At 35.7% G+C, this 26,282-nt stretch overlaps 1 protein-coding gene across 5 annotated transcripts in view; it reads right to left on the bottom strand.

The window, feature by feature from the left end:
- LOC149790399 (voltage-dependent L-type calcium channel subunit beta-2-like) overlaps window positions 1–26,282 on the bottom strand; it is a 109,294-nt gene continuing 83,012 nt past the window's right edge. For 4 of the 5 annotated variants that reach the window (XM_089972452.1, XM_089972450.1, XM_089972453.1 and 1 more), the window contains exons 7-12: window positions 24,495–24,631; window positions 24,014–24,153; window positions 20,756–20,868; window positions 18,282–18,433; window positions 12,743–12,838; window positions 1–8,253 (exon numbers count right to left, since the gene is read on the bottom strand). In XM_089972452.1, coding sequence (XP_089828578.1) covers window positions 8,107–8,253; window positions 12,743–12,838; window positions 18,282–18,433; window positions 20,756–20,868; window positions 24,014–24,153; window positions 24,495–24,631 — 785 coding nt within the window. In that variant the 3' untranslated portion in view covers window positions 1–8,106. The remainder of the gene's footprint in view (window positions 8,254–12,742; window positions 12,839–18,281; window positions 18,434–20,755; window positions 20,869–24,013; window positions 24,154–24,494; window positions 24,632–26,282) is intronic. The other variant, XM_089972451.1, reaches the window with a different exon arrangement.

Genomic DNA, 26,282 nt, shown 5'->3' with positions numbered 1-26,282 from the left:
TTATAAGATAAAAACTTTATTATATACATGTCCAACAAATTCTGAGTAATTCTCAAAACAAATAATAGGCAGAAAAGCAAGTGCAAATAGTTTCTTATTTTTTCCATGTAAAACAAAGTTTACTGGCTGAGGGAGGAGACAATCAATAACCCACCCCATCACTTCAACCGGCATTTTAAGTAGTTCTTTTGGTGGATGTATATGAACAGTAACTCCAGTGCTGATGATATTCAATGAGAGCTGGTATGATATTTAAGTACGATAAGAGAAAAAAAATGTATCATACGAGAAAGAAATGTACAAGTTTTGTTCATCTCCAACTTCTGGATAACTGTTGTAATGAACAAGTAAAAACTACAGCAACTGAGGTGACATCTTCAGAAGCCACAGTGACTCAATGGTTAACATACCAACTCATAATCAGATAGTGTACACATTTTAAGCTTGGACAGGATAGGCTGGGTCGGCCAATGTAGTATGTCTCTGGGTCAGGTCAGGCACCATAGTGTGATGTCTTGGGGCTTGTACAGCCATTGTGGTGTGCATTTCTGGGCCGCATCAGTCACCTTAGTGCATGTTTCTGGGCCAGATCATTCACCCTGGTGTGTCTGTGCTGGACTTTTTCATGCCAAAATATAACCTATCATGTCTTGAGTTGGATCAGTTTGTTATTTTACAGCACAGCTACATTTCAAAGATACATGATACAAAATCAAGTAAAATGCCTTGCCCATTAGAATGCACCAAAGTACCTGATCTAATGCAGGGATTGGACCTGCATTCTTCTCGTCATGGGCTTAAGGCCTTGCCATTAAAGACCAGTCAATCATTGAACAATTAGTATTTTCCTTTATAAAAACAAATAGTGAGAGCAAAAGAATTAAATTCTGAATCAAACATTGGAGGGTTAAAGCCAACATAATATTTTTTCCTCATGCCTTAAAAATCTAATTTAAAATATTCTTGGCAAGTGATCTTGCTATTATTCAGGTTTGAATCTTAAGATTTTCCACCAGTATATTATTTGAAAACTGTTCATGATAAATAAAAAAGAAATTTGAAGTCACATCAATAAATGTGCAGTTATGTAGTGCCAGGACAACTGGAGTCCAGTGCCCTGTCCAAAGATGCATCATGATAGCCAGTCCAGGTTGATCCAATTGCAAGATTTGAACCCACACCCTTCTGGCTGCCCCTCTGACACACTAATCACTAAATGACTGCTTATCAAGACATTACATGTTGGTACACCAGTAGTTAGACTAAGGACTATTCCATTTAAACTTACATGGTATCCAGGGAAGACCGTTTTTGAAAAATATATGCCAGGGTACTTTGACTTCAAAGTTTTCATATTAAAAAAGAAGAAAATTCTAGGTTGCATGTGTTGGTGAGTACCCCACTTTAAAAGTGCCTTCTCTGGGTCCCATTTATGTTTAAATGGAACAGTCCTAAACATTTATTCCTCATCTAATTTGAGTAAACGCTGCAAACAGGAGTTTGTGTAATACAATTTGTAACAGGGAGTATCTCCACAGGGATGAGGTATATTAAGAGATGAATGGAGATATAAAATAGTATGTGCAAGCCATTGCAAACAAGAGAAGTAACTCTCTGGGGATACAGAAATTACCTCCCATAGTGCTTCATGCTAAAGAATTGGTGGAAAACAATATCAATATAAAATGTGCTTCAAAAAGAATTAATGAATTTGAATAATAACTTTCTGATAAAGCTTTGCATGCAAAAAATATAAAGTTAGTTTGAGTTTATAAAATCTGTATGATCCATATCACTGACAACCAATAACAATGTGAAATTATTTGTCGTATGAAAAGAAAAATACAAGTATAATGCACTTTATCATTTGTACATTTTACACTTTCAATACGTTATCAGATCATAAAGCATATTCAAAACATTTCATGTACATATGTACCACCATGCAAAGGAAACAAAATGCCTAGCTGAGGACCTCTTGGCACTGACCATATGTTGCTTGATTTGTATGCCAATACCTAGCTGGGGACCCCTTGGCGTTAACCATGTGTTTCTTGATTTGTATGCTAATACCTAGCTGAGGACCCCTTGTCATTGATCATGTTTCTTGATTTCTATGTTAATACCTAGCTGGGGACCCCTTGGCATTAACCATGTTGATTTGTATGCTAATACCTAGCTGGGGACCCATTGGCAATGACCACATGTTTCTTGATTTCTATGCTAATTACATAGCTGAGGACCCTGTGCCACTGATTTGTATGCTCAATTTGCATGTTTAGTATTAGTGTTAAGTCCTTGACATTATGAAATCAGACCTCTATCATTAGCAAGGGTCCAAAGTCCGGATGGAACAGATTCATATTAATTAGGCATTCTCAGGGATAAACTAACATGCATATTTAACTAAAACCTTGAGGTCTTTTGAGAAAGTAATGTGCTTGAGTATATATTGGAGAGCCAAATGCAAACATTCCAGATCAACTGTAAGATTGTGAAAAATCAAATAAGTAGATGTTTTTCTTTTACATGATGATACATTTGCATCATGACAACTGGGCTTCTTACAGCATTAAAAATTTACCAATATTAACTAACACTTGAAAAATGTTTTAACAATACAGAAAATATCTACTTAAGGCATTGAGCAGGTGTAGAAAGTTTCGATTTTTTAAGTTCATTCACAACCCTATCATTGTACAAATCATTCAAACAATGAAACATTTATTGGCCATACTACACAATAAAGGCCATGAATGTGTCCTGGTTCTTGTACTGGCCCTCCCATGCACCAAATGCCACTGATTGACCTTTAACATTTCATGGTCCTCATACTGTCCCTACAATCTGCAATGCATCATGGATTATTTACCTCCTAATGCATCACAGAACATTTATTGGCCCTGCCATGAATTGTGGAGCATTTAATGGCTCTGTGCTCTGTAATGCACAAGTACTTAGTAGCCCTATAATGCATCATGGAGCAATTGCTATCCCTGTAATGCATCATGGAGCATTTACTGGCCCTGTAATGCATCATGGAGCATATACTAGCCCTGTAATGCATCATGGAGCATTTCCTATCATGGAGTATTTACTAGCCCTAATAAGATAGTTCAGAACCACCATGTACCAGTAAATTTTGAGAGATTTTATTTTCAATATGATCATTTTTTGGTGGAAAAGATAATGCATTATGTTTATATTATTGTTATGCAGGCAACAACATTAAGTGAAAATACACAAATAAAATAGAATATCCTTTTGCAAATGATTAAAATGGAAATATTAAGGTACAGATAATACAGATTATTATAAAAACAATTTTCTCTGTTCATTTATATCGTTTTTGTACTCTCCTAATTTCCTAATTTTATGTACCTGACAGTTTCATCCTCATAATGTTTTTAAACTGCTTGAATTTTTCTCATTATGTACAGTTGAGAAAATGTTTTATTCAGAAGTTTCATTCATTTATGCATGCATTTTCCTTTCTTACAACAACAACAAAAAACAACAGAAGAAGAGTTCATCTGCAATACCAGGAGGGGTGAGTGGAGACTCCTAATAATGTCTTCTTCTGCCCCTCCATATTCCATCATAAAGATTCACACATGTCCAGTATGAAATGTTAAAACAGACTTGGAAACATTTAATGGATATAAATACACGCAGCCTTTTGATTGGTCAAATATTTCTGCAAAAGGTGTGGAGTCTTGTAAAGTGGATCAACCAAAGAAAATTTGCTCTTTCATTTCCTATGTATTCATAATAGCAGAATGTGTGCCAAGGATCTTCATTTATTGGAAATTCTGATAGCCTTATATAAAAAATCAACTTGGGAGGTAATGTGCACATAACATACAAACTGATTGGTGACATAACCAAGTAATGCCTAAGAAAAAATTGTAAAGTGTTTGATGTTTGTAACTTTTAATCTAAACCTATGCCAATACAATAACATTTTGATTTTATTAAAGGTGTGAAAATGGAAGCAAATGTGAATGTGCAAGTAATCAAGGGGAAGAATATGTTGCATATGATCAATGCTCATGAAAAAGAATGAACAAGAGGCCCATGGAGACCTGATTCACTCAATGGACTAACATCTCAGTCAAAAGCAAAAGCACTTAGCCAAAAATTATGGATCAGTATAGGATGAATTTATTCAATGCTGTTGCTTGCATGTTATTAAAAAATGTCTGTTTTTCCAGTTTTTATATCTTTACATTAACATCGTATGTCAGATCCTGAAAGACCTCTATGCCAGGTTGCTTTCTGTCAAAGTTGGTGAAATCCTGCAAACAAGGTTTTGAGGTAAAGTATTTGTGCCGATCTATATCATTTCTGTAAATATTGAATGGTATTGAAGCCAAAATGCCTTCTATCAAATTTGGTCATTTTATGTTTTGCAAAATTTTAGAAGTTTTTTTAAAGTTTGTCTATGTTTAGTAGCATCAGTCATATTTGACGTGGATCACCACCTTTTGATATCAACTTAAAGGTCCCTTCATCCCTAGATGCCTTCTGTCAAATTCAGTTCGTTTCTGTTCATTGGAATTTGAGAAGCTTTAGGTTTTCCTAATTTTAAAAATGGCAGCCATAGTGAATAGTGAATTGGCACCATTTGTATAAAGATCAAACCATCTAGGCCAGAATACTTTCCAACAAATTTTGTTAAGCAATTTTTGACATGGAATCATTTTTAAAAAAATTATATTTTTAATAATTGCAGCCATATTTGATAGTGGATGAACATAATATGAACAAATTATAAAGACTTTAATTACAAGATGTTTTCTGCTGGAATCTGAGAAGTTAAAATTTGTAAATGGACAAATGGACCACACCACAAGGTCACTTGGCCCTCCCGCTTCTGTCATCTAAAAACTGAACAATCTCTCCATTTATTACTATGAAATTGTTACTCCATTATACCAATAATATAAAAGTAGTACTCTGCTGTACCAATATAAATGCAAACTGAAAATAAATCGTACAAAAATGAGTGGTTGGAAATTATTCAACACTTGAAAATTTATTATTCAACACTTGAAAATCAATTTGTTTTGGTATCCTGTGTTAAATCTTGTGCGATGAAATCAATCATACAAATAGTAGCACCCTATATAAAGGTCTACCTGAATTTCAATGTCCTTTCTGTTTCTGAAACAAATATTTTGAAGTGGAAGCCATTTAATGACATTATATCCAAAACAAATTATTTTTTAACATTTCAAAGCAAACCTAGCTATTTTGAAAGCTGTCAATCGTTGGCAGAAAATAAAAGTTGATCACTACAGAAAATATAAATCTAAAACTTTTAGTTTCAAAAGATATTGAGCACTACAAGGATGGTGATAACTAATTCATTTTCACTGAAACCGAGTAAAATTAATACTGATTATCATCAAATTAACAAAGCTGAGAAAAACAAAAATGGGTGAAATGTCATCACCACCCCTGGGCTAAGAAGAAAAGAGTAAAAGGTTGCACACCTTGAAAAATGTCCTACATACTGATGCTTTTTTCAAGAATTTAGCAATAAAGTGAAAAAGTACATAGTGACAATTCTATTTCCCTGAAATAGAGCTAAAATATTGCCCATCATTGAGTTAACATAGCTGCAAATTAGAAAAACGAAACGTTTAACACTGCAAAAAATGTATAGTTTTAACATTTGAACAATTAAATAAAAAATTCAATCTAGATAGTATAAACGTAACACACATCTTCAATATACATTTACAATTATAATGAAATTATTGCACTTGTGAAACTGATTTCTTTATGTTCAAGAAATAAGGTATGATGGTTGAAATACTAGTACTTTTACTGGAAAATAAGGTACCAACAATACCCAACCATAAGTAAGTTTCTATCTATAACAAGAGTTGTCCAGAACAGGATTCTTGTTCTTAACACTGGAACGCAGCTATGTTGCATCTGATAGTAGCAGTAATATGGCAGTGCCACTCTATGCTAAAGTAGTACAGACAGGAATACCAAACTGTCTGGGTACAAACTTCAGGCAGGCAAGTAGTAAAGACAGGGCTCCCTGCATATCTGGGTACAAACTTCAGGCAGGCAAGTAGTAAAGACAGGGCTCCCTGCATATCTGGGTACAAACTTCAGGCAGGCAAGTAGTAAAGACAGGGCTCCCTGCATATCTGGGTACAAACTTTAGGTAGAGAGTAATAGTATATTCAAGTTTCATGAGAACAGTTGCCGATTTTGAGCAATTCCATGAAAGGCACATCATATGCCTGCCCCCAGTTTAATAGTTGTCTATGCAGATAACTGAATGTTTTGTGCAGAGACCATTTTTCTTCTTATAGGCTGTGACCTTGACATTTGGACCCAAAAATGGATAGGCTGCTTCTTTACCCCAAGTGCAAGCCATCCATAAAGTTTGGTCCAGGTCTGTGTAGAAATAATGTTATTATTCAAAAAACATTTTTCTTCTTTCAGTCACAATGACTTTATTCTTTTACATTTTCTACCCCAAACTCAACAGTCTTGATACTTACCCCAAAATCAAGTCATTCATAATGTTTGATCCAGGTCTGTGATGTAGACATTTTTTTGTGTGGAACAATTTCTTTTTTCAGTCAGTGACAGTGTTTTTTTAACCTTGGCTGATTATAATGAGGCAAACTCTATCATTCTGAAGACTTTTCAATCAAAACCTTTTTTCTATTAAAAGTTTATGATTTTTGCTATTAAACGTCCATGGAATTTACTACTAAAGTCCATGGATTTGCTTATGGTCAGCTACTGTATGGTTATTCTCCTGTGAAAAACTTGAATTAATGCTCTTCATTCTTTCCTCCAGGTGGTAACTTGTGGACAGACAATTCCGGCATGGCCCTGTGAAAGCCTCTAACTACTGCACTCGACTCATTCACTATGAATAACTGAAACAGTGCATTAAATCTTAAATAGAAAGAATAGTGCGTATCAAAATTGAACATAAAATGTTCCAAGTACTAACAATTACAATTCAAAAAACATTCCTGATATAAAAATGACACCAGATAGTCAAACATCTAGAGTATTTCATCCTTGGGACTGGCCATAATTGGTCTTTGTGAAAAGTGGCCTTAACAGAAAATGCCACTGAACTGAACAACCTAAGGTGTTAAGGAAGGAAGAAAGTTAAGGATTTGCAAGTGAAATCTGAAGTAGTATTTCAAAACATGAGTAAATAATAAATTATATTGTTCTTTTAGTTTCAGTTATACTGTATAAACCTGTGAAAAAAAATTTTAACTTGCAAGACTGGGGGGAAAAAAAATGGAACAAAAAACGGATCGATGCCACCCTGAAAAATTATTCAGGACGATTTCTAGAGACCACAGTACACTTGCATGTGTCCACTATATAAAGAACAAAGTTATCAGACAATTGTAAGCATGTGACTCTGTCATGGAAGAAACCACTTGCACTGTTCTCAGTGTGACAGCAAAACTGCAGCTTCCACTTGAAATGGTAAGTATCTTTAACCAAAGTGTTTCACATGTATAAATAATTCACATGGATTTACTTGGTCCATTCATTTCTGGAAAATTTGCTTTCAATGAATTTTCAAGGATTCCACATGATTTCAAATGAGTATTCTGTTAAGCAGAAGTAGAACCTTCCCCAAATGTTACTTTATAAAACTACACATTTTCATGTGTCTATTTTGATTACCCAATTTTATCCCATTTATTTATTCATTATTTATGGAAAACAAATAGATAACAAAACATTCTAATTTAAACTGCGATATATTTGAACCATTTTTAACATTATGCATTCCCTCAGAAAAACAGAGGAGTGTTTGATGGCAATGTTCATGGAACTTTATACAAATTCCAGGATCAAACCATGTTTTTAAATTAGATGAGTTTCCAAGGCAACCCTAAAATTGAAGGGTATTTCAAGGTTGTATGAAGCATGATTTATCTTCATGCTCAGTACGTAAGTCACAAATGAGAATCCAATTCTCTCACTTTTAACAAAAAGAAATTCTCTCCCATATTAAGGTTATCCTCCATCTACAGTCATGGAAGTGGTTTTGCCAAAATAAGTTGTCCTGACATTTAAGTCGTTTCCACTGTCTTATACATACAGGTCATGGGGTGAGTGTGGGGGTTGTGGGATCATACTAGGGGGATGGGTTGCTCTCCAATATGCCTCCATGAATTCACACAGATGTTCACAAGCATCTTCTAACTGATTTTCATCCAGAATCACATCAAAAAAGTCCTACAAAGTAAAAACAAATGTCTTAGTATTAGCTATATTTTTTAAAAATAATTTATCAGACAGAACTATTCATCACTGTCTGACCATGTATTTTTCTTATGTAAATCTTTACAGCCATTGTAAGAAAACATTTGAAATCTAAATATATGATTAGTTAATCCAGCCTTCAATCCTGCCTGCACCTTTGTGCCAGTAACCTCTATCTGTCATCCTTGGTACAAGAAAGTTCCCTTCATGGTGCCCATAGGGTGCAGAAAAAAAGACCCAAGAAAATAAAGATGAAAGAACATAATGGTTGATTTTATATTAAACTTGAGTGTATACCTAGCTTACTGGACAGAGTGGGCTCACCGCCAAAGAAACATGGGGTGATCAATCTCATTGGCTGAAAGAACTGTCTTACTGATTCTGATTGGCTGACAGGACTGACTTAATGATTTTGATTGGCTGACAGGACTGTCTTACTGACTCTGATTAGCTTGATCAGTAAGAGAACTTGCCTCATGATGACTGATAGAAAATGTATAGATCAAATCTTCAGCAGAGACACTAGTGTATTTATTTAAAAAGCAGTGAACTGAGAAAGAAAAAAAAATGTAGACTTTAATGTCTGAAACAAATTCTAGAGGGAAATGGTTAATTGAGAATGAGGATTTAAGATCCCACTACAAAAGGCTCATGGCAGAAAATGGTGATAATGGTCACAGGTACATGGATAATAGATTTTTTAATTTCAGCAATAAATATTCATTTTTACATTATCAATTACTTTGAATCAGTTACTGTTGATTCAGAAAAGCTTGCTACAATTTCCATGGCAACAAAACAACTGACCTAAAGAGTGAACATGGATAAGGTCAGAGGTCATTCTAGCAGACAATACAATTTTAGAAAACCGTGCTTTAGTCAGACTCTACAACAACTGAATCGATGCTGAAAAAGTGAATAATTATCATTGTAAAAAATAATAAATCCATCTCACAAGTGACTGCATAATGTGTTTGAATTTCTTTAATACAAAAGATAAAGTTTGCGATGCAAATTTTTCTAATGACCCCACTTTGGACCTGGTAGGGGCCACTAGGTCCCACTTTATCTATTTTTGAAATGAACATTGCTAAGCACACTGAAAGATCATTCCATACGACCCCATTTCTGATTATTAAGATGAGTTAGGCAAACAATAAAGAAACTTCATTTTCACAAACTCACAACTGTACATCGTTTTATTCGTTTTAAATAGATCACCACTCACTTAACTAAAGAAATGCTTACAAAATAAACACCAAATAGCATATTCTGGCTTTAATTGAAAAAAGCTTTACATTTAACAGTCTCACTGCCAAAGCAAATGCCAGCTGTTTGATGTTAAGGCATTATTGGACTTGTGAATGAAAAGGTGTGGGTTTGATTCCAACTATCGGCCTTAAACTAGCAACTATTACATTTTATAAGACGTGTCTTGTCGATTTTATATTGATATGGGGCAAATCTTTGTACCTTGGTGTTAAATCAGACTGATGGAAATATTCCAGTCTGCTAAAACTAAGTAAAAGTGCTAATCAAATTAAATAAATTGATCAAACACATTTCATTTATCGTCTCTTAACACTGTGGAGACACAAAATTAAACTTTCACATCACTGTGTAGAAATCTGTATATGGCACTAATTTATAATTTAATGTTTTTGTGGTTAAAAGGGAAAAAACTGATAACATAGCAAATAATCAACTGATACAATAAGAATTTCTGGAAATTTGAAATAAGAACTTTTCTTCTTTTTAACTGCTTAAACTCGAAACCATCTTGATTACACTTGAGAGCAACTGTGGGGGCCATATTGGATTCATGATTGGGACAAATTTCATTTAGGTCAAATTAGACATCATAAGAAGTATTTTGGAAGAATCCCATGTTGATCTGACCAACCATCCAGAAGGAGTAAAAAGATCTGAAAGATGACAGCAGTGGCAGCTATCTGGATGTCTGAGTGGCACCATTTTCATTTAAGACCAACTAGATATCATAAGAAGTCTTCTGGTGAAAACCCCCAGGCCAATATGATGTTTTTGTTCAGAAGTAGTGATAAATATTTTTATAATTGCTGCAGGTGGCTATACTGGATGTCTGATTGGCAAAATATTCATTCAGGAAGGAATAGTGCCAACAAGACTTTGAAGAGATCAGATTTACATCATTTCATTTGGAACTGATTCGACATAAAAAAATGTCTTCTGGAGAAAACTTCAGTCAATATGACTTTCCACTCAGGATGAGTAACAATAACAAGTTTCAAGATGGATGACTATACGAGATCAGCACCATTTTCTTTAGTAGCAACTAGACCAGGAGGTGAATTTGTGAGTAGAGCTTCTAAATGTAGTTTAGATGCAGTAGTGATAACAAACTTGTGTTAACTGACAGACGGACAACAGACCATCCCATAACATCTTTTGGGGGTCCTGAGTGGTCTAAAGTGCTCACTGTTACAGATAACTGCCAACTCACCATTTCCAATGTGGCATGTAAGAAAGTTTGCCAGTAGCTTCTTGTCGGTCGGTGGTTCTTTCCAGGGTTTTCCCAGGTTCTTCCTCCACCATTTATACTGGCTGCCATGTATAGCAAATCATGTGCTGAAAAATGGTGTGAAACCCTCCCATAACAACAACATAAACTCTTTTGGTCTCTGGGCAGTGGAACTAAAAACTAACAAATGTGCAATTTTTTTCTAACTCTAAATAACCGCTCAACCTCTTAACCAGGTGGCAGTGTATTCACTGTAATCATTATTAATAAAGGTAACAGCCCTGCAATAATACACATCATATCTTGGTGATCTGATGAAAGAAAGGATTATACGTTTTTAAAACAATTGCCCTAAAATGTGAAACTGAAGCTATGTCCCAGTGTATATATTTTAAGACCCTAAAACCTCCAGCTAGAGTCAAAATATGATGCTTTACTAACTGAAAGAATGATGTACTGATAATTAGTGATATTCCTACCAAAACAAACACCAAGAATGAGATACAAAAATAAGTTTCAAAAAAACTTTAATCAAGTGTGCATGTAAAGTTTTCAGCCATATCCCTATGATGCCTGACTCTGCCATCATACGAACCCCCGACCTACTGCATCTGAGGTAGACAAACTAACCACTTAGGCCATTGGGACTGTCTTTAGTCAAGGTGGGGCACTGATGCTATAGCCAATGTGAATACATAACCATTCAAATAGTCAAGCTCAAAAAAAGGTGCACAAAACTGAATTAGGATCCTTTTTACATGCATATTATTTTTTGTGTTGAAAGACTGTAATTACAGAATTTTAATTCTAGAATGTTAGTTGAGAATTAAGCATATAACAGCCAAAGATCCATGTATAGTAACATAAGCCTGTGAGAGCTATGAATGATCATACTAACAACAGACTCGAGTGGACCTGGTATTGGTCAACAGGTTATTGAAGCCAATACAAGCTTACTGCGTGGGTATGTGAGAAAGCCTGCCAGTAGCTTCTCGTGGGTCGGTGGTTCTTCCCTGGGTTTTCCAGGGTTCTTCCTCCACCAGTTATACTGGCCGCCATGTATAGCCTATCTCGTGCTGAAAAATGGCATTAAACCCTAGAACAACAACAACAACAACAACAAGCTTACTGACCAATTCTGCACAAATTCCAAGCGTTAACAAACTAGGCTCATATTCAAACTCATCCAACATCTTGATAATACAAGACTATTTATCAAGTTTGATCAAACTTTAAACAGAAATATAGTTCCAAGGAGAGAATTTAGAAGCTCAACCAATCGGATATCAGATGCAAAATGCCTTATTAATATGGTTGAATCACACTCATTATCAGAATCATTCTGAAATTCTGATGATAAAACTCTATATTTCAAATCTGATCAAAACTGGATCAGAAATATGGCCTACAAAGTGGTAAAAGGATCAGCCAATCAGCTGCATGATCACATCATTAATACATGCGCAGATCTTGCTCATTACCACCTTCATCCAAGATTTTCAAGATATAAGCTCATATTCAATGTCTGGTCAAAACAACTGAATGATGCCTACAAGCTCATTCAATCAGTGCAAGATCACCTCATTATTATGCGCAGATCTCACTCAATGCTGAGGTCTTTATGATATGAGCTTATATCTGGAACATAAATATGGCCACAAGAGTGACAACAAGCTACAGCTAATACATGGATGTACAATACACAACAGATGCATAACCATAAGCTCAGGTGAGAATGGAAATCAGGTGAAAAAGGAAAAACCTTTAATAATATATATTTCAAAGTTACATGACCAAATACAGGCATATACTATAAAAATTTCTTTCGGGCTAAATAATGTTTTAAAATGAATTTTGATCATTGAGTACCATGAATGTCAATTACATTTGTGCAAAGATTTCCTGAATGCCCATGTAAATGTAATATTATTTAATGCATGTGGAAGTCTTGTTTTAACTCACCGGGCTACACTGTGCCAGCTTGTCTGCTGCAACCATCTGTACATTCATGTTACGACTCTGTGATTTGCCTCGAGATTTGATTAAACGCTGCATTACCTGTTGAAAATACAAAAGAGGTTTTAAAAAACTTGAAATGATTCCCAAAAAGTTTCTAAGTTATTCGCAAGTGTTGAATGGAATTATTATGCCACAGCCATCCAGTCATACAGCTGACTAACTAATCAGAGTACAGATGAGAAGGAAAACTCTGGCTTATCAAGGTACAGATGAGAATGAAAACTGGTATATTAAGGTACAGATGAGAAAGACAACTTTAACATATCATGGTAAAGAAGAATGAACTCTTAGCATATTTGTGTACAGATCAGAAATAAACTCGAGTATACTGGTGTGCAGATGAGAAGGAGAACTCATCATATCAGTGTACAGATGAAAAAGGGAACTCTAGCATATCAAGTCAGAGACGAGAAAGAAGACTGTAGGATATTGGAGGATTGTTGTTGTTGGGTTTATTGCCATTTTTCAGCATACAATAGGCTATATAGGCGGCCAGTATTAATGGTGGAAGAAGAACCTGGGAAAATCCTGGAAAGAACCACCAACCCACGAGAAGCTACTGGCAAGCTTTCTCACGTACCCACAATGGCCGAATGCAGAGGTGAGATGGCAGTGATCTGTAACAGAGTGCTTTAGACCACTCGGGGGCCCCCATATCAGAGAGAAAACTGGCATATCTGGGTACAGATAAGAAGGAAAACTCAAGCATATCAGTCAACAGAAAGTGAATGAAAACTGGCATATCGAGGTCCAGAAAAAAAAGGAAACTCCAGTACATCAGGGTCCAGATGAAAAAGGAAACTCTAGTACATCACGGTCCATATGAGAAAGAAAATTCTAGTATATCAACAGCTCCCAACTCCTACCATAATTTTATAATATTAGAATGTGAACATTAAAAAATAATTTAAACATAAAAAAAGGAATATTTGAAATTTTATTCCAACAATTTGTTGTTTGACATTATTGATTTACATGCTTCCTACATCTTTTTTTCCTGCCATATTTACCCATCTGAATTCCATCAATTGCTAACTGTGCAGCTTTTATGCACTGCATATCCCATTTCCTTGCATATTCCATTTTTAATTTTTTTTTATTGTGGTATAATCCTTGTTGGTCAACTTTAATTTCAAGACATTTCTCAAACTTTCTCAGCTCACTATGAATACTAGGCTGATGTGAATTTTAGTTATCTACATTTACCAGTGTTTAATTTTCAGTGGTGTTGAATTTGCACTTGCACATCACCTATCAGAACTGTATTGGACAGGAAAACTTAATGGTGTAATTTTAGGCCAAAATTAGGATGGATTCTGCCAAATTCAAAATGGTCGAGATCTCTGTATTGGGTTACAAACATCACTTCTACTCACAATTTGTACTGGGTTACAAACATGTATGCATACAATAAACAAACCTTCTGCCAACAATCTGTATCAGGGTAAAAACATTAGGTATGCATACAATAAACAACCCTTCTGCCAACAATAAGGGTTCAAACATTTAAGTATGCATACAACAAAACCACCCTCTACAAAAATCTGTACCTGGGTACAAACATTAGGCATGCATATGATAAAACCACCTTTCTGCAAAAAATAAGTGGACCCTCTAGACACGTTGTCTCTCCCTGGAGGTCATCAGCCTGAGATTGCATACAAACCATTGATCTTAACACAATATGATCTTTTATTAACAGTGGTCTTCCCTGAAAAAGTAGTCATATTAAGACAGGCTTTACTGCAGCAATATTCTACCAAAATTTCAATTAAATAAAGAAAATGAAGATAACATGACTTTCTTCTACTCACAATCATAATGCTGATGATAATGCTGTTGTCACAGAAGTAATATCTATGCTATGACATTTACTGTTTTGACATTTATAGATAATACTTTTGTTTAAGGCAACAGCCTCATCATGACTTGCATTATCCATTGTTGTGACCTTGACCATGAGACAGGGGTCATGACTGTGAATATGGAGACACTGTGAAGACATGAAACAGGAAATGTTTCAGTATTACCCTTACCTGGATAGAGGTCATTTGTTGTTTTTCACTGACGTGACCTTGAGGAAGCTGGTACCTCTAATGTTATGTGACAAAGTGTCATATATATATATATATATATATATATATATATATATATATATATTTATATAGGTGGCGCTCACCAGATAATATGTACTTTTGAGAGAGTGACATATGTAAGGTGAAGTAGTTCGCATTTAAAACATGCACAGTGGAAAGAAATGTTTGCATACCTCTATGCTACATTAATGTAATGTGGATGATATTTCTTTTGGATATTGTACTTTTGGAAATTTTACATGATTTAAGCACACTGCTAATTAAAATGACTGCTCCCTTGTGTTAAAAAATCAGTCTGAATTAGTCTAAAGTACACTATATATAGCAGCTATTAAAATAGGGAAAATGAATTTTGCCAGACTAGACAATACCAGCTTCTGAAAGTGCAATGAATGAATTACCAAATATATAAAATGTAAAAAAAGTTATCGGCTCTTTTTTTATACAATTTACCTCTGAAGTTCAGGAAGTGAAAATGACCAAGTAGAGCTAGCACTTTTTTGAAAGGTGCACATTTGAAGTAAGGCCAAGCTGTATACTCTATAACCCATAGTACACCCATCAATCATACACCAAAATAAAGGGAATTAAAGGTTCTTTGCATTATACCTAAGATATACAAGGTCATTTTTAAATAGCCAGTATAACCAGTGAGGAAAGCTGGGAAAATTCTTTTTCTTTAAAATCCTAACCCTATGCAAAATGCGAAACTGTATATCGCCACCATAACTGGATCAAGTTTCATTAAAATATCTAAAATAGTTTGAAAACCCTGGACATGGATGTATGTTAGAGTTGCATTTTCCATGACCTTGACTAATAGACACATGAAACACAACAGCTAGTGCTAGTCACAATATATATGGTTAAATTTCTATCAAAATATCTTCAGTGGTTCAAAAGTTACTTTCCAGATAAAGATACAAGAAACAGAATTAAATTTTCAATTGTCATGATACTGACAGTGCACTCATGAAATAGACTTTGGGAAAGTTCATTTAAAATGTCTTCAAAAAGATTTACACCAATGGTTGTCACAACTTTGTTTTGCCTTAGAATCATTTTCGTTGTACATGCATACAACATTACCTAGGGTGGCCTAATTGTTTTTCTAGGTAAGCAACTGAACTAGCATGTATCATAGACTGCTTGTGGCAAGAGACACTAAAAGCACAGTATGCAGATATTTTACTCTTACCAATACTCACTCTCCTGTAGATTTAAGGCAATTTTATCTTCTGACACAGTGGTCTTTAGATCTTGTCAAGGAGTGAACATTCTCCAGCCATAGGGGTCTATGGTAAGTGTTACATTTGTATTTTATTTGCGTATCGTGAAATGATGCATTTACTACAATGTGGATTTGAAATTTTGTTAACTTTTGAATTGTTACAAATTGCTATTAGGAGTTTAATTTAGCAGCATATATCTATAGATTTTAATTCCATACCTGTTATTATGACCAGTTTTATTGTAGCTGTGGGCGTGGCCAATACAAGTGTGCCAACCCAGTTTAGAAGAACTGTGTGCTGTCTATATGGAAGATGATGTAAGCATCAAGGACATACCAAGACAAACTGCTAATTTATAAACTTGTGCACATGGTGGATCCATGAAGGGGGTGAGTGGCTGATACAAATGTGTGGGCCAACCCAAGAATTCAGAAGAACTGTGTTGTTTATCAGTGGATACATTTGCAAGTTTTTAAAAATATTTACGAATAATACAGCTGTACAAATGACCGTGTCATATTGATTACATAAGATTATTTGAATCTCACTTCCATCCATTACACAAGATTATACGAATGTGCCAAGCATTTGAATTATTTTTTGTATTTGAGAATGTTTGGATCAAGTAACTGAATAAGACCTTAGATCGTGAAAGAATCACTGTATTTGTGGTATTTCTCTTTCTCTCTCTCTTTTTCTCTCTCCTACAAATATATAAATTCATATCATAAACTTCCATCTTTCATCACATTGTGTTGTTTTTCATGACCTTGACAATGAAGCAGACTGTGTTCACACCGTCTATATATGATACTTAACAGGTTCATGTTTCATTAATATAGCCCCATTGGTTGAATTCATACTCTGGATAAAGATACAAATAACATTTTCCCCTGCTGTGGATTTAACTTTGAAGCAGACATCATGTTGTTGTTGTAGGGTTTAACGCCATTTTTCAGCACACGATAGGCTATACATGGCGGCCAGTATTATTGGTGGAGGAAGAACCCAGAAAAGAACCACCGACCCACGAGAAGCTACTGGCAAGCTTTCTCACATACCCACATTAGCCGAATCCGAGACTTGAACCCACTCAGACAGAGTTGATATGGCAGTGATCCGTAACGGAGAGCGCTTTAGACCACTCGGCAGCCCCCATGGCTTTGGTATGTGACACATCATCTAATAATGATGTATAATACCAACATGGGCTTTACCAAAAGACTTCTTATATCATGTTGGTCCTAAATAGAATGGTGCCAATTTAAAGTCTAATTCAGAAGGAGTAGCAATTACAAGATTTTCAAAATTGCTGAAATGGTAACCATACTGGATTGGCATCATTTTCATGTAGAAGCAACCACAAGAAGTCTTCAGGTGAAAACCCATGATATGACACTCTGTTTAGATGGAGTAGCAATAACAAGATTTCTGAGAAGGTTGCCAAGGTGACCATACTGCACAGCAGATCAAATCAGAACTATTTTAATCTAAGACCATGAAAAAAAGTCTCCTGCTGAAAAAACCCCCATGTCCATATAACCATCCATTCAGGAAACAAAATTTTCAAGAAGACAACCATGGTGTCTATATACTGGAGGTCAGATCAGCACCATTTTCATTTAAATCTAAACATCATAAAAGGTATTTTAATACAACCCTCAGGTTAACAGGTCATTCATTCTGGTGGAGCAGCAATAAAATAATTTAAAATGGCCAATGTGGCAGCCATATTGGAAGTCCAAGCTTTGCCATTTTCACCTTGGACAAATTTGACCTTGGGATGAATGTGTGCCAAGTTTCATGGTCATCTCCAGTTAGTTAAGTGATATTAAACTTGTGCTAACAGACAGATGATGGAAAACTGTCCATTTCACAAGTAAAAAGTATTTAGTCTGAAGAATTGATAACAGTCAAAATCCCATCTGGACCATTAGTCCTATGAGTGTACCAGTTTTACTGGTTTAAGAGTTATGCTCTGTAAATGAAAATGTTACAGATGGACAGACAGAGAAATGGATTACAGAGAGACATAAAAGTGGCAGCTATATCAACTCATAAAACATCAGGGGCAGGAATATAAAAAGAGAATTGGTAAAACTTAGCAGCAAAAACAACTCCCACCCCTTACATTGTATACAGGAGTTTACTTACCTTTGGGGAAGCTATCTTGACATAAACTACAATAGGGGCTAGTGATGTCTTGGCCAACTGAGAGGGGTGATTGATAGTGTCACAGTCCAGGACCACCAGTTGAAGGGATCGAGCCAGCTCAAAAATCCTTTCAATCTCAGCCTGGACTTCTGCTGTAAATAAAACTGGTTTCATCAAGTCCTGGGCTGATTTATAGCCTGATCTGAAATTATCCTAGATCATCAATTACAGGGCTGACCTACAGCCTGATCTGAGATTACCCTAGATCATCAAATACTGGGCTGACCGAAAGCCTGATCTGAGATTACCCTAGATCATCAAATACTGTGCTGACCTATAGCCTGATCTGAAATTATCCTAGACCATCAAGTACTGGGCTGACCTATAGCCTAGATCATCAAATACTGGGTTGACCTATAGCCTGATCTGAAATTATCCTAGATCATCAAATACTGGCTTGACCTATAGCCTGATCTGAAATTACCCTAGATTATCAAATACTGGGCTGACCTATAGCCTGATGTGAAATTATCCTAGACCATCAAATACTGTGCTGACCTATAGCCTGATCTGAAATTATCCTAGACCATCAAGTACTGGGCTGACCTATAGCCTAGATCATCAAATACTGGGTTGACCTACAGCCTGATCTGAGATTACCCTAGATCATCAAATACTGGGCTGACCTATAGCCTGATGTGAAATTATCCTAGACCATCAAGTACTGGGCTGACCTATAGCCTAGATCATCAAATACTGGGTTGACCTACAGCCTGATCTGAGATTACCCTAGATCATCAAATACTGGGCTGACCGAAAGCCTGATCTGAGATTACCCTAGATCATCAAATACTGTGCTGACCTATAGCCTGATCTGAAATTATCCTAGACCATCAAGTACTGGGCTGACCTATAGCCTAGATCATCAAATACTGGGTTGACCTATAGCCTGATCTGAAATTATCCTAGATCATCAAATACTGGCTTGACCTAAAGCCTGATCTGAAATTACCCTAGATTATCAAATACTGGGCTGACCTATAGCCTGATGTGAAATTATCCTAGACCATCAAATACTGGGCTGACCTATAGCCTGATGTGAAATTATCCTAGACCATCAAGTACTGGGCTGACCTATAGCCTGATGTGAAATTATCCTAGATCATCAAATACTGTGCTGACCTATAGCCTGATCTGAAATTACCCTAGATCATCAAATACTGGGTTGACCTATAGCCTGATCTGAGATTACCCTAGAACATCAAATACTGGGCTGACCTATAGCCTGATCTGAGATTAAACTATCCATTCATTACCAAAACATGTTCAATTACTCTTTAAAATTCTAAAACTTAAGGTATAAATGGTTTGATTTGTACTGAAAATATAGTGGTATATATCGATACAGCAAGAATTCAAAAGTCATTAATTACGAACTCAAAACAGGTGCCACTGTTTTACCATTTTCTTTGGTCACAAATTTTGACCCCGTCTTTTACCATATTTTATCACTGTGTTGATGGACCCTAAAATTAATTATCTCTTATACCTGAAAACTTGTGGACAAAACTTTGGATACAGATAAGTCAATCACTGTTATTAGTTTGGAATAAGCCAATTTTCCCAAATCCTTCATGTTTTAGTCTGATCAACTGAAAATACACTTCAAAATCTAATCCACTAGCCAACAAAAATGCCATATTACTGACCACAAAGTACCAAATTACAGACCACAAAATTCAAACCTGTAAAGGGACTAGCTAACAATATGACATATTAGAGACCATAAAATAGCATATTACAGACCACAAAATGCCATATTACAGACCACAAAATGCCATATTACAGACTACAAAATGCTACATTAGACTACAAAATTCTACATTACAGACCACAAAATGCCATATTACAGACTACAAAATGCTATATTACAGACTAAACTTCAAACCTGCAAAGGAATAAGCTATTGCAAAAGGTAAATGGTTACATAACAGAATGTCAATGGCTCCTGACCAATCAAAACATTCATCTACATATGTTTACTTCACTACATTTTTTTCTCAATATATGGAGTTAGGTCAGTCAAGAGGTTGGTCTCAACTCAATATGCAGAGTTAGGTCTGTCAAGAGGTTGGATAGAACTCAAGATGCAGAGTTAGGTCTGTCAAGAGGTTGGATAGAACTCAAGATGCTGAGTTAGGTCAGTCAGTAGGTTGGTCTGAACGGAGTATGCAGTCAGTCTATCTGGTTTATGCTATACACCAAATACAATTAAAAATTCCTGTAAATTTAAACTTCTCTACTCTAATTTAATTGTTATGTGATACAGTAAAACTAACAATATTTACAACAATGTCACCAAGACTGCACCTGCTGCCAAATGATAATTTCACCAAAACTGACATCATTGTCAAAAGTGATAATTGTGTCTGACGATCTGCTAATATGGGGATGACAACAGGCAAATATCTCACCCAGGCCTGTGGAACGACTGTTAGCCCTCTCCATTAATGCTCGTTTGGTTGGGTTGTTGAGAAGAGACCGCTTGGCCAAAGAAATATCTGATGTTACCCGTGTTATTATAATCCTGCATAAAACAAAACAAACCGAGCTTAAATACTACAGTACTAAAAACATTGCTATGAATATCAGAAAGAAACTAAAGCTGACAAGTCCAAATTATGGCACTTCATAAATAGTCCCTGGAAGAGACTGCAAATTTCAGGAATTCATCACACGACCATTTCTTCCTTTTAGCTGTCAAGTGTTCATACCAATCGATTTTCTTCAGCGATAACAGGAAAATTCGCTGCTCTGGTACACATACTGAATGTCGGTTTCAAGAACAATTATTATTCTGGTGCTAATGTCATGTTTTGTTCCATATGGGAAGAAAGAACAAGACTGAAGCAGCATAAGAATATCGAGGCCATCGGGCTGATACGTATGTTCCTACACCGTAACAAGATCTTTCCCCACAATCGGAATGAAGCACTTAAGGAGTTATATATTTATTACATATCCCCATTTTATTCATGCATTCATTCTGCAGTAGTGATAACCAGATTTTCAAAATGGCTAATGTGAAGGCCATATTGGATGTCCAAGCAACACCATTCTGATTAAGTACCATGAGATGAATGAGCGTATACAATTTCAAGGCAATCCTCCAAGAAGTTTAGGAGGAGTAACGATAACAAACTTGTGCAAATGGACAGATAGATCACAAACAACAGACCATCACATAAGCTCATGTGGTCAAAGACCAGTACAGCAAATAAAACTACAAATATTCTGATGTCCAAACTTCATATTTTGGACCTATCAAAAAGGAATATAATCTTTTAAGTCTCTTTGTACAACAGACAGGTATAGATTTAATCACTGAAAGTTAGACACATGCCCCTCCCTCCTTCTCCAAAATCTAAAAAAGAAACTGCAAAAGCATTCACAGAACATGAAATCCCTGCCACACCTATTTTATATGATGATTGTTGTTGTTGTTGTTGTAGGGTTTAACGCCATTTTTCAGCGCACGATAGGCTATACATGGCGGCCAGTCTTAATGGTGGAAGAAGACCCCGGAAACAGAACCACCGACCCACGAGAAGCTATTGGCAAGCTTTCTCACGTACCCACATTAGCCAAACTTTTATATGACAAGCCAGAGTTCAAGAAAAACTAACATAAATGCAACCTTATGCAGCTGTGCCATGAATAAGATTGTACTTACCATGACATACCTACATACAAATTTGCATGACTCCGGGGATAATCAATACTGAGAAACTAACATAATACTGAACCAAAGTCACTAAAGCATAAAATCTTGGTCACAGCAACATAAATTTTGTGTAATGATGTTATACAGTACTACCCATTTATCTCGACATCTTTGGGCTCAAGATAATATATGCGATATAAGCAAATGTTAAGATAAGTGCGGGGGAAGGGAATTGAAATAATCAAATTCTGATTGCAAGTGAAATTCATCTGTTGTTGTTGTTGTAGTAGGGTTTAACGCCATTTTTCAGCACACGATAGGCTATACATGGCGGCCAGTATTAATGGTGGAGGAAGAACCCGGGAAAACCCCGGAAAGAACCACCGACCCACGAGAAGCTACTGGCAAGCTTTCTCACATACCCACATTGGCTGAATCCGAGACTTGAACCCATACAGACAGAGGTGAGATGGCAGTGATCCGTAACGGAGAGCACGTTAGACCACTCGGCCACTCGGGGCCCCCGAAATTCATCTGTAAGTGGTGACCTGTCATCTATGAATAGGATTCACACTTTTAGAAAATAAAAACTGGAAATTTTGATTAAATGAAAGGCAGAACAGTCTGAAATACACGTTTATACTGACAACTAATATTTGTGTTAAATTAATTGTGTAATACAGTCCATAATGCATTAAATACTCCACATGGGAAAAATTCAAGAATAAGTAAAGGTCACACATGTTAAAAAATTTATCTATCAGTCATTTAATGTTAGAAAACACATATATAAAAACATATTAAAAATAATGGATAGTCCTCACTTGAATTATCTCCCATTGCCAACAAAAATGTCACTAAATAATTCACTATATTATTCATTATCGCCAGTACAAACGGTTGTTGAATGCTACATGCATTTTAGCTGGCCTAGATTTTGGTCTACCCGAGACAACAAACACAATCATTTTGCTGAGGCTGCCATTGGGATGAGGCTACAAAGAAACAAAAAGCTGTCAACATGTGAAAAGTTTTCAAAAAGATCTTTGCGATATGCTCTACCTTCAACTTTATTAATGACCAGATATTTTGTTTCAAGAGATTATTACTCTAGTTTGTGTTTTATGTTGCTGTTGGTAAAGTTTAAATAGAGTTACTTTTTTTCCTGTAGAAATGCAAACTTTCAAGGCACAATAAATGTTCCAATCACTGATCACTTTGGAAAAATGCCACAATCAACCATTGCTTTCATTCAAGTTTGGTGGTGACTTCCTTCCATGAAGGGTGCATTGTTTATAGCGATGACTGTATCCTGCTTGCTTTGAAAAAGGGTGCAGAAGTTACTGAAATCACTGCAAAAGACCATCTTTTGAGGAGCAAGCAAATACCCATTTGTTAATGCAGTGGCAACATTAACACCTGGTGGAAGTATGAATTAATTGCAGAACAATGCATGGGGCATAACTGGCAGCTAGTTGACATAAGTGATTAGAAAATAAAGAATTTGTTCAAGTTGGGACCTCGGGCTTCTGTCAACATGTAAATTTATTTCTTTATGTCAATGTCAACTTCAGCCTAAATTAAGCAGTAACAATAGACTACAGTCCCAGGACTTTGCACTTTCACTCACATGGGGGGGGGGGGCTTGTTGATATAAGTGGGTACGACTGTACATACTAAGACACATCTACAATGCTGTTTGATTAAGGAGTTAACAGTACTTGAAGCACAGACCTAAAAAAAACCAAGTGTTACAGACAGACAAGAGTAACACTACATGCCTACATACAAGAGTTATAGGACTCTGCAGTCATAAGTACATGAAAACCTGACCTAGTTTTACATAATCTACCCAAGCTAGTATTGACAGATGGATGAAAAGATGAACAGATGAATCACACTAATTGATTCGTCATGATATTTTTCTCCATTACGTACTGTAAACTTGATGAAGCTACAAGTTTTCACAACCTAATTGCAGGACACCATGTTCCTCAAACATACTAACCTCCCCTCAAACTTGTGCTTGAGGAAATCAAAAAGTGCTTTCTGCATCATATCTGTTACTTCATATCCTTTAAGTGAAGGTCCTATTAAAACGACTGGGCGCATGGAAGGCACAACTTCGTAAGGAGGTATATTTTCTGACTGGAAAAGATATGGATAATTTAGACACCTCATTTTGTTCAATAAAAATCATGAATATGAATTGAAACTGTAACATTTCTGATGGAGAATAATATTTCAAGTACAATGTAATCACATCAACAAGCACCACAAGAGTTATTTTTTGAAAAATTTTGTTTTAAAACTGTGTGACATTCTTATTTCTGAAAAAGATATGTGGTGGAAATTTCAATTATTGTGTATTTTGAAATCTAGGTGTATTTAGTGTGTATCATTTTAACTTATTTATGGCAATTTTCTGGAAAATTTACACTACTGCTTCATGCATATTAGAAGAACTGAAAGTAGAATTACTTAAATACCTTTTTAAAGAATGGCTTTCTTTTCTCTTTAGCTAAGGCTGCAGTATTGGTGGTGCTAGTTTTGCTTGTTTTGGATACTGAGTTCCCCAAACTGTCACTATCCTCAACGCTGTCCATGCCATTTTCCTGTTCAATCCCTGAAAAGAATTTAAAAAACCTGGCCCAACTGAGCCTAAGATTGTTCACCCTGGCTGGCATCTGTAAGAGGAGATGGCCTAGAAATCTGGATCAGTAGAGAGCCTTTCAGCAGAAATTTATTTTGATGATTTTCATTGCAAAATATTACAAAAAAACTATTCAAAAATAAACTGTCCTGATTGTTTTTAAAATTTGTAGTAATGACTGCAGTATTTGATGCTGAATGAGCATCATATGAATAAATATGAAAAATCTTCAAGCTTGTACATGTTCTGTCAAATTAAGTAAATTTCTGTTGAACATTTTTGCTACAATTTCCTAAAGTTTGTTTACCTTCTATTTTTAGTAACAGCAGTCATATTTGATGCAAGTTAACATCTCTATTACATAGTTAATCCCATAATATGCCCATGGCACCCACCCAACACATTTTGTGTAAAGTAGTAGATGGTGTTATAAATGGAAAATTCCTCCTAAAAAGTTACCTAGGACTTACCGTATATGCTCACTTAAATGTTTAGTCTAGCAGCAAACTGCACAAACCCAGATCTGCAGTCACTAAATGCTTAGTAATTAGAACAGGCAACATAGACCTTGATCTATCAGTGCACTATGTGAAGAACAAATTAAAACAGACCTTGATCTGCTGGTGTATTATGTGACAGCAGATCAGGGTTGATGTTTTGGGTCCAAATCAGTTTGTGAGTATTTATGGTACTAAAAATAACTTCCTGAAATCATACTTTAGAGACTTTTTCCACTTTGGTTGATTGATTGATTTTATTTTTAATGGAGCATCAGCACTGTAAGGCTATTTAGCGCCAAACAAAATGTTATATGTATAATCTTTTAAAAATTATGATAAGTCTCATATCGACCAGCGATATTAAAACAAATAGTTGAAATTAAAACGGTAAGATGGTAACGGTGAAAAATAAAGCTTCCCGATCAACGGGGGATGTAAATGTTGTATGTTAATGAAAAATGATGAAAAGGTATTAAAAAGGGACGGTATATATTTGCATAAAACTGCACAAGGTGATAGCATAAAAGTTAGAGTTTAGAGTAAATATTCACTGCTTTCAGGAACTCTATAATACGAGTGATGTTTATAGTATCAAAAAGTTCTTTCATGTCATGCACTATGTAATAACGATTGCGCGTAGGTTGCAGATCAAAACACTCTATCATAAAGTGCTTGACAGTGAATGGTTCATTGCAAGAAATGCACTCTGGTGGGTCTTCACCTTTTAGTAGATTGGAGTGGGTGATATAAGTATGACCAATTCGGATTCTTGCAATGACTACCTCCTCCCTATGCATGGCTTTGTAGGAAGGAGTCCATTCTCCTAGAGTTGGTTTGATTGCATGAAGTTTGTTATTCACGGCATCATTCCATGATGCCTGCCACTTCTGACGAAAGAACTTTCTGATACAAGGTTTAAAATCAGTATACGGTATTTTAAAATCAGATGGTTCTTGAGTAAGGGCCATTTTAGCATCGCGATCTGCTTTTTCGTTACCTTTAATGCCAATGTGGCTAGGTAACCAACAGTATATTATATTGTGGGAGAAACTCAGCTCGGTATTTTTGACGAGTATGTTTTTCAATAATGGGTTCTCCAGTTTTCTATTGTGTAGTGACTGGAG

Source organism: Sinohyriopsis cumingii, chromosome 10 (assembly GCF_028554795.1).
Source record: "Sinohyriopsis cumingii isolate HCF-2022 chromosome 10, ASM2855479v2, whole genome shotgun sequence".
NCBI classification, from domain to species: Eukaryota; Metazoa; Mollusca; class Bivalvia; order Unionida; family Unionidae; genus Sinohyriopsis; species Sinohyriopsis cumingii.
Note: the sequence above shows the minus strand (reverse complement) of the source record. Positions and strands in the feature narration are given on the sequence as shown.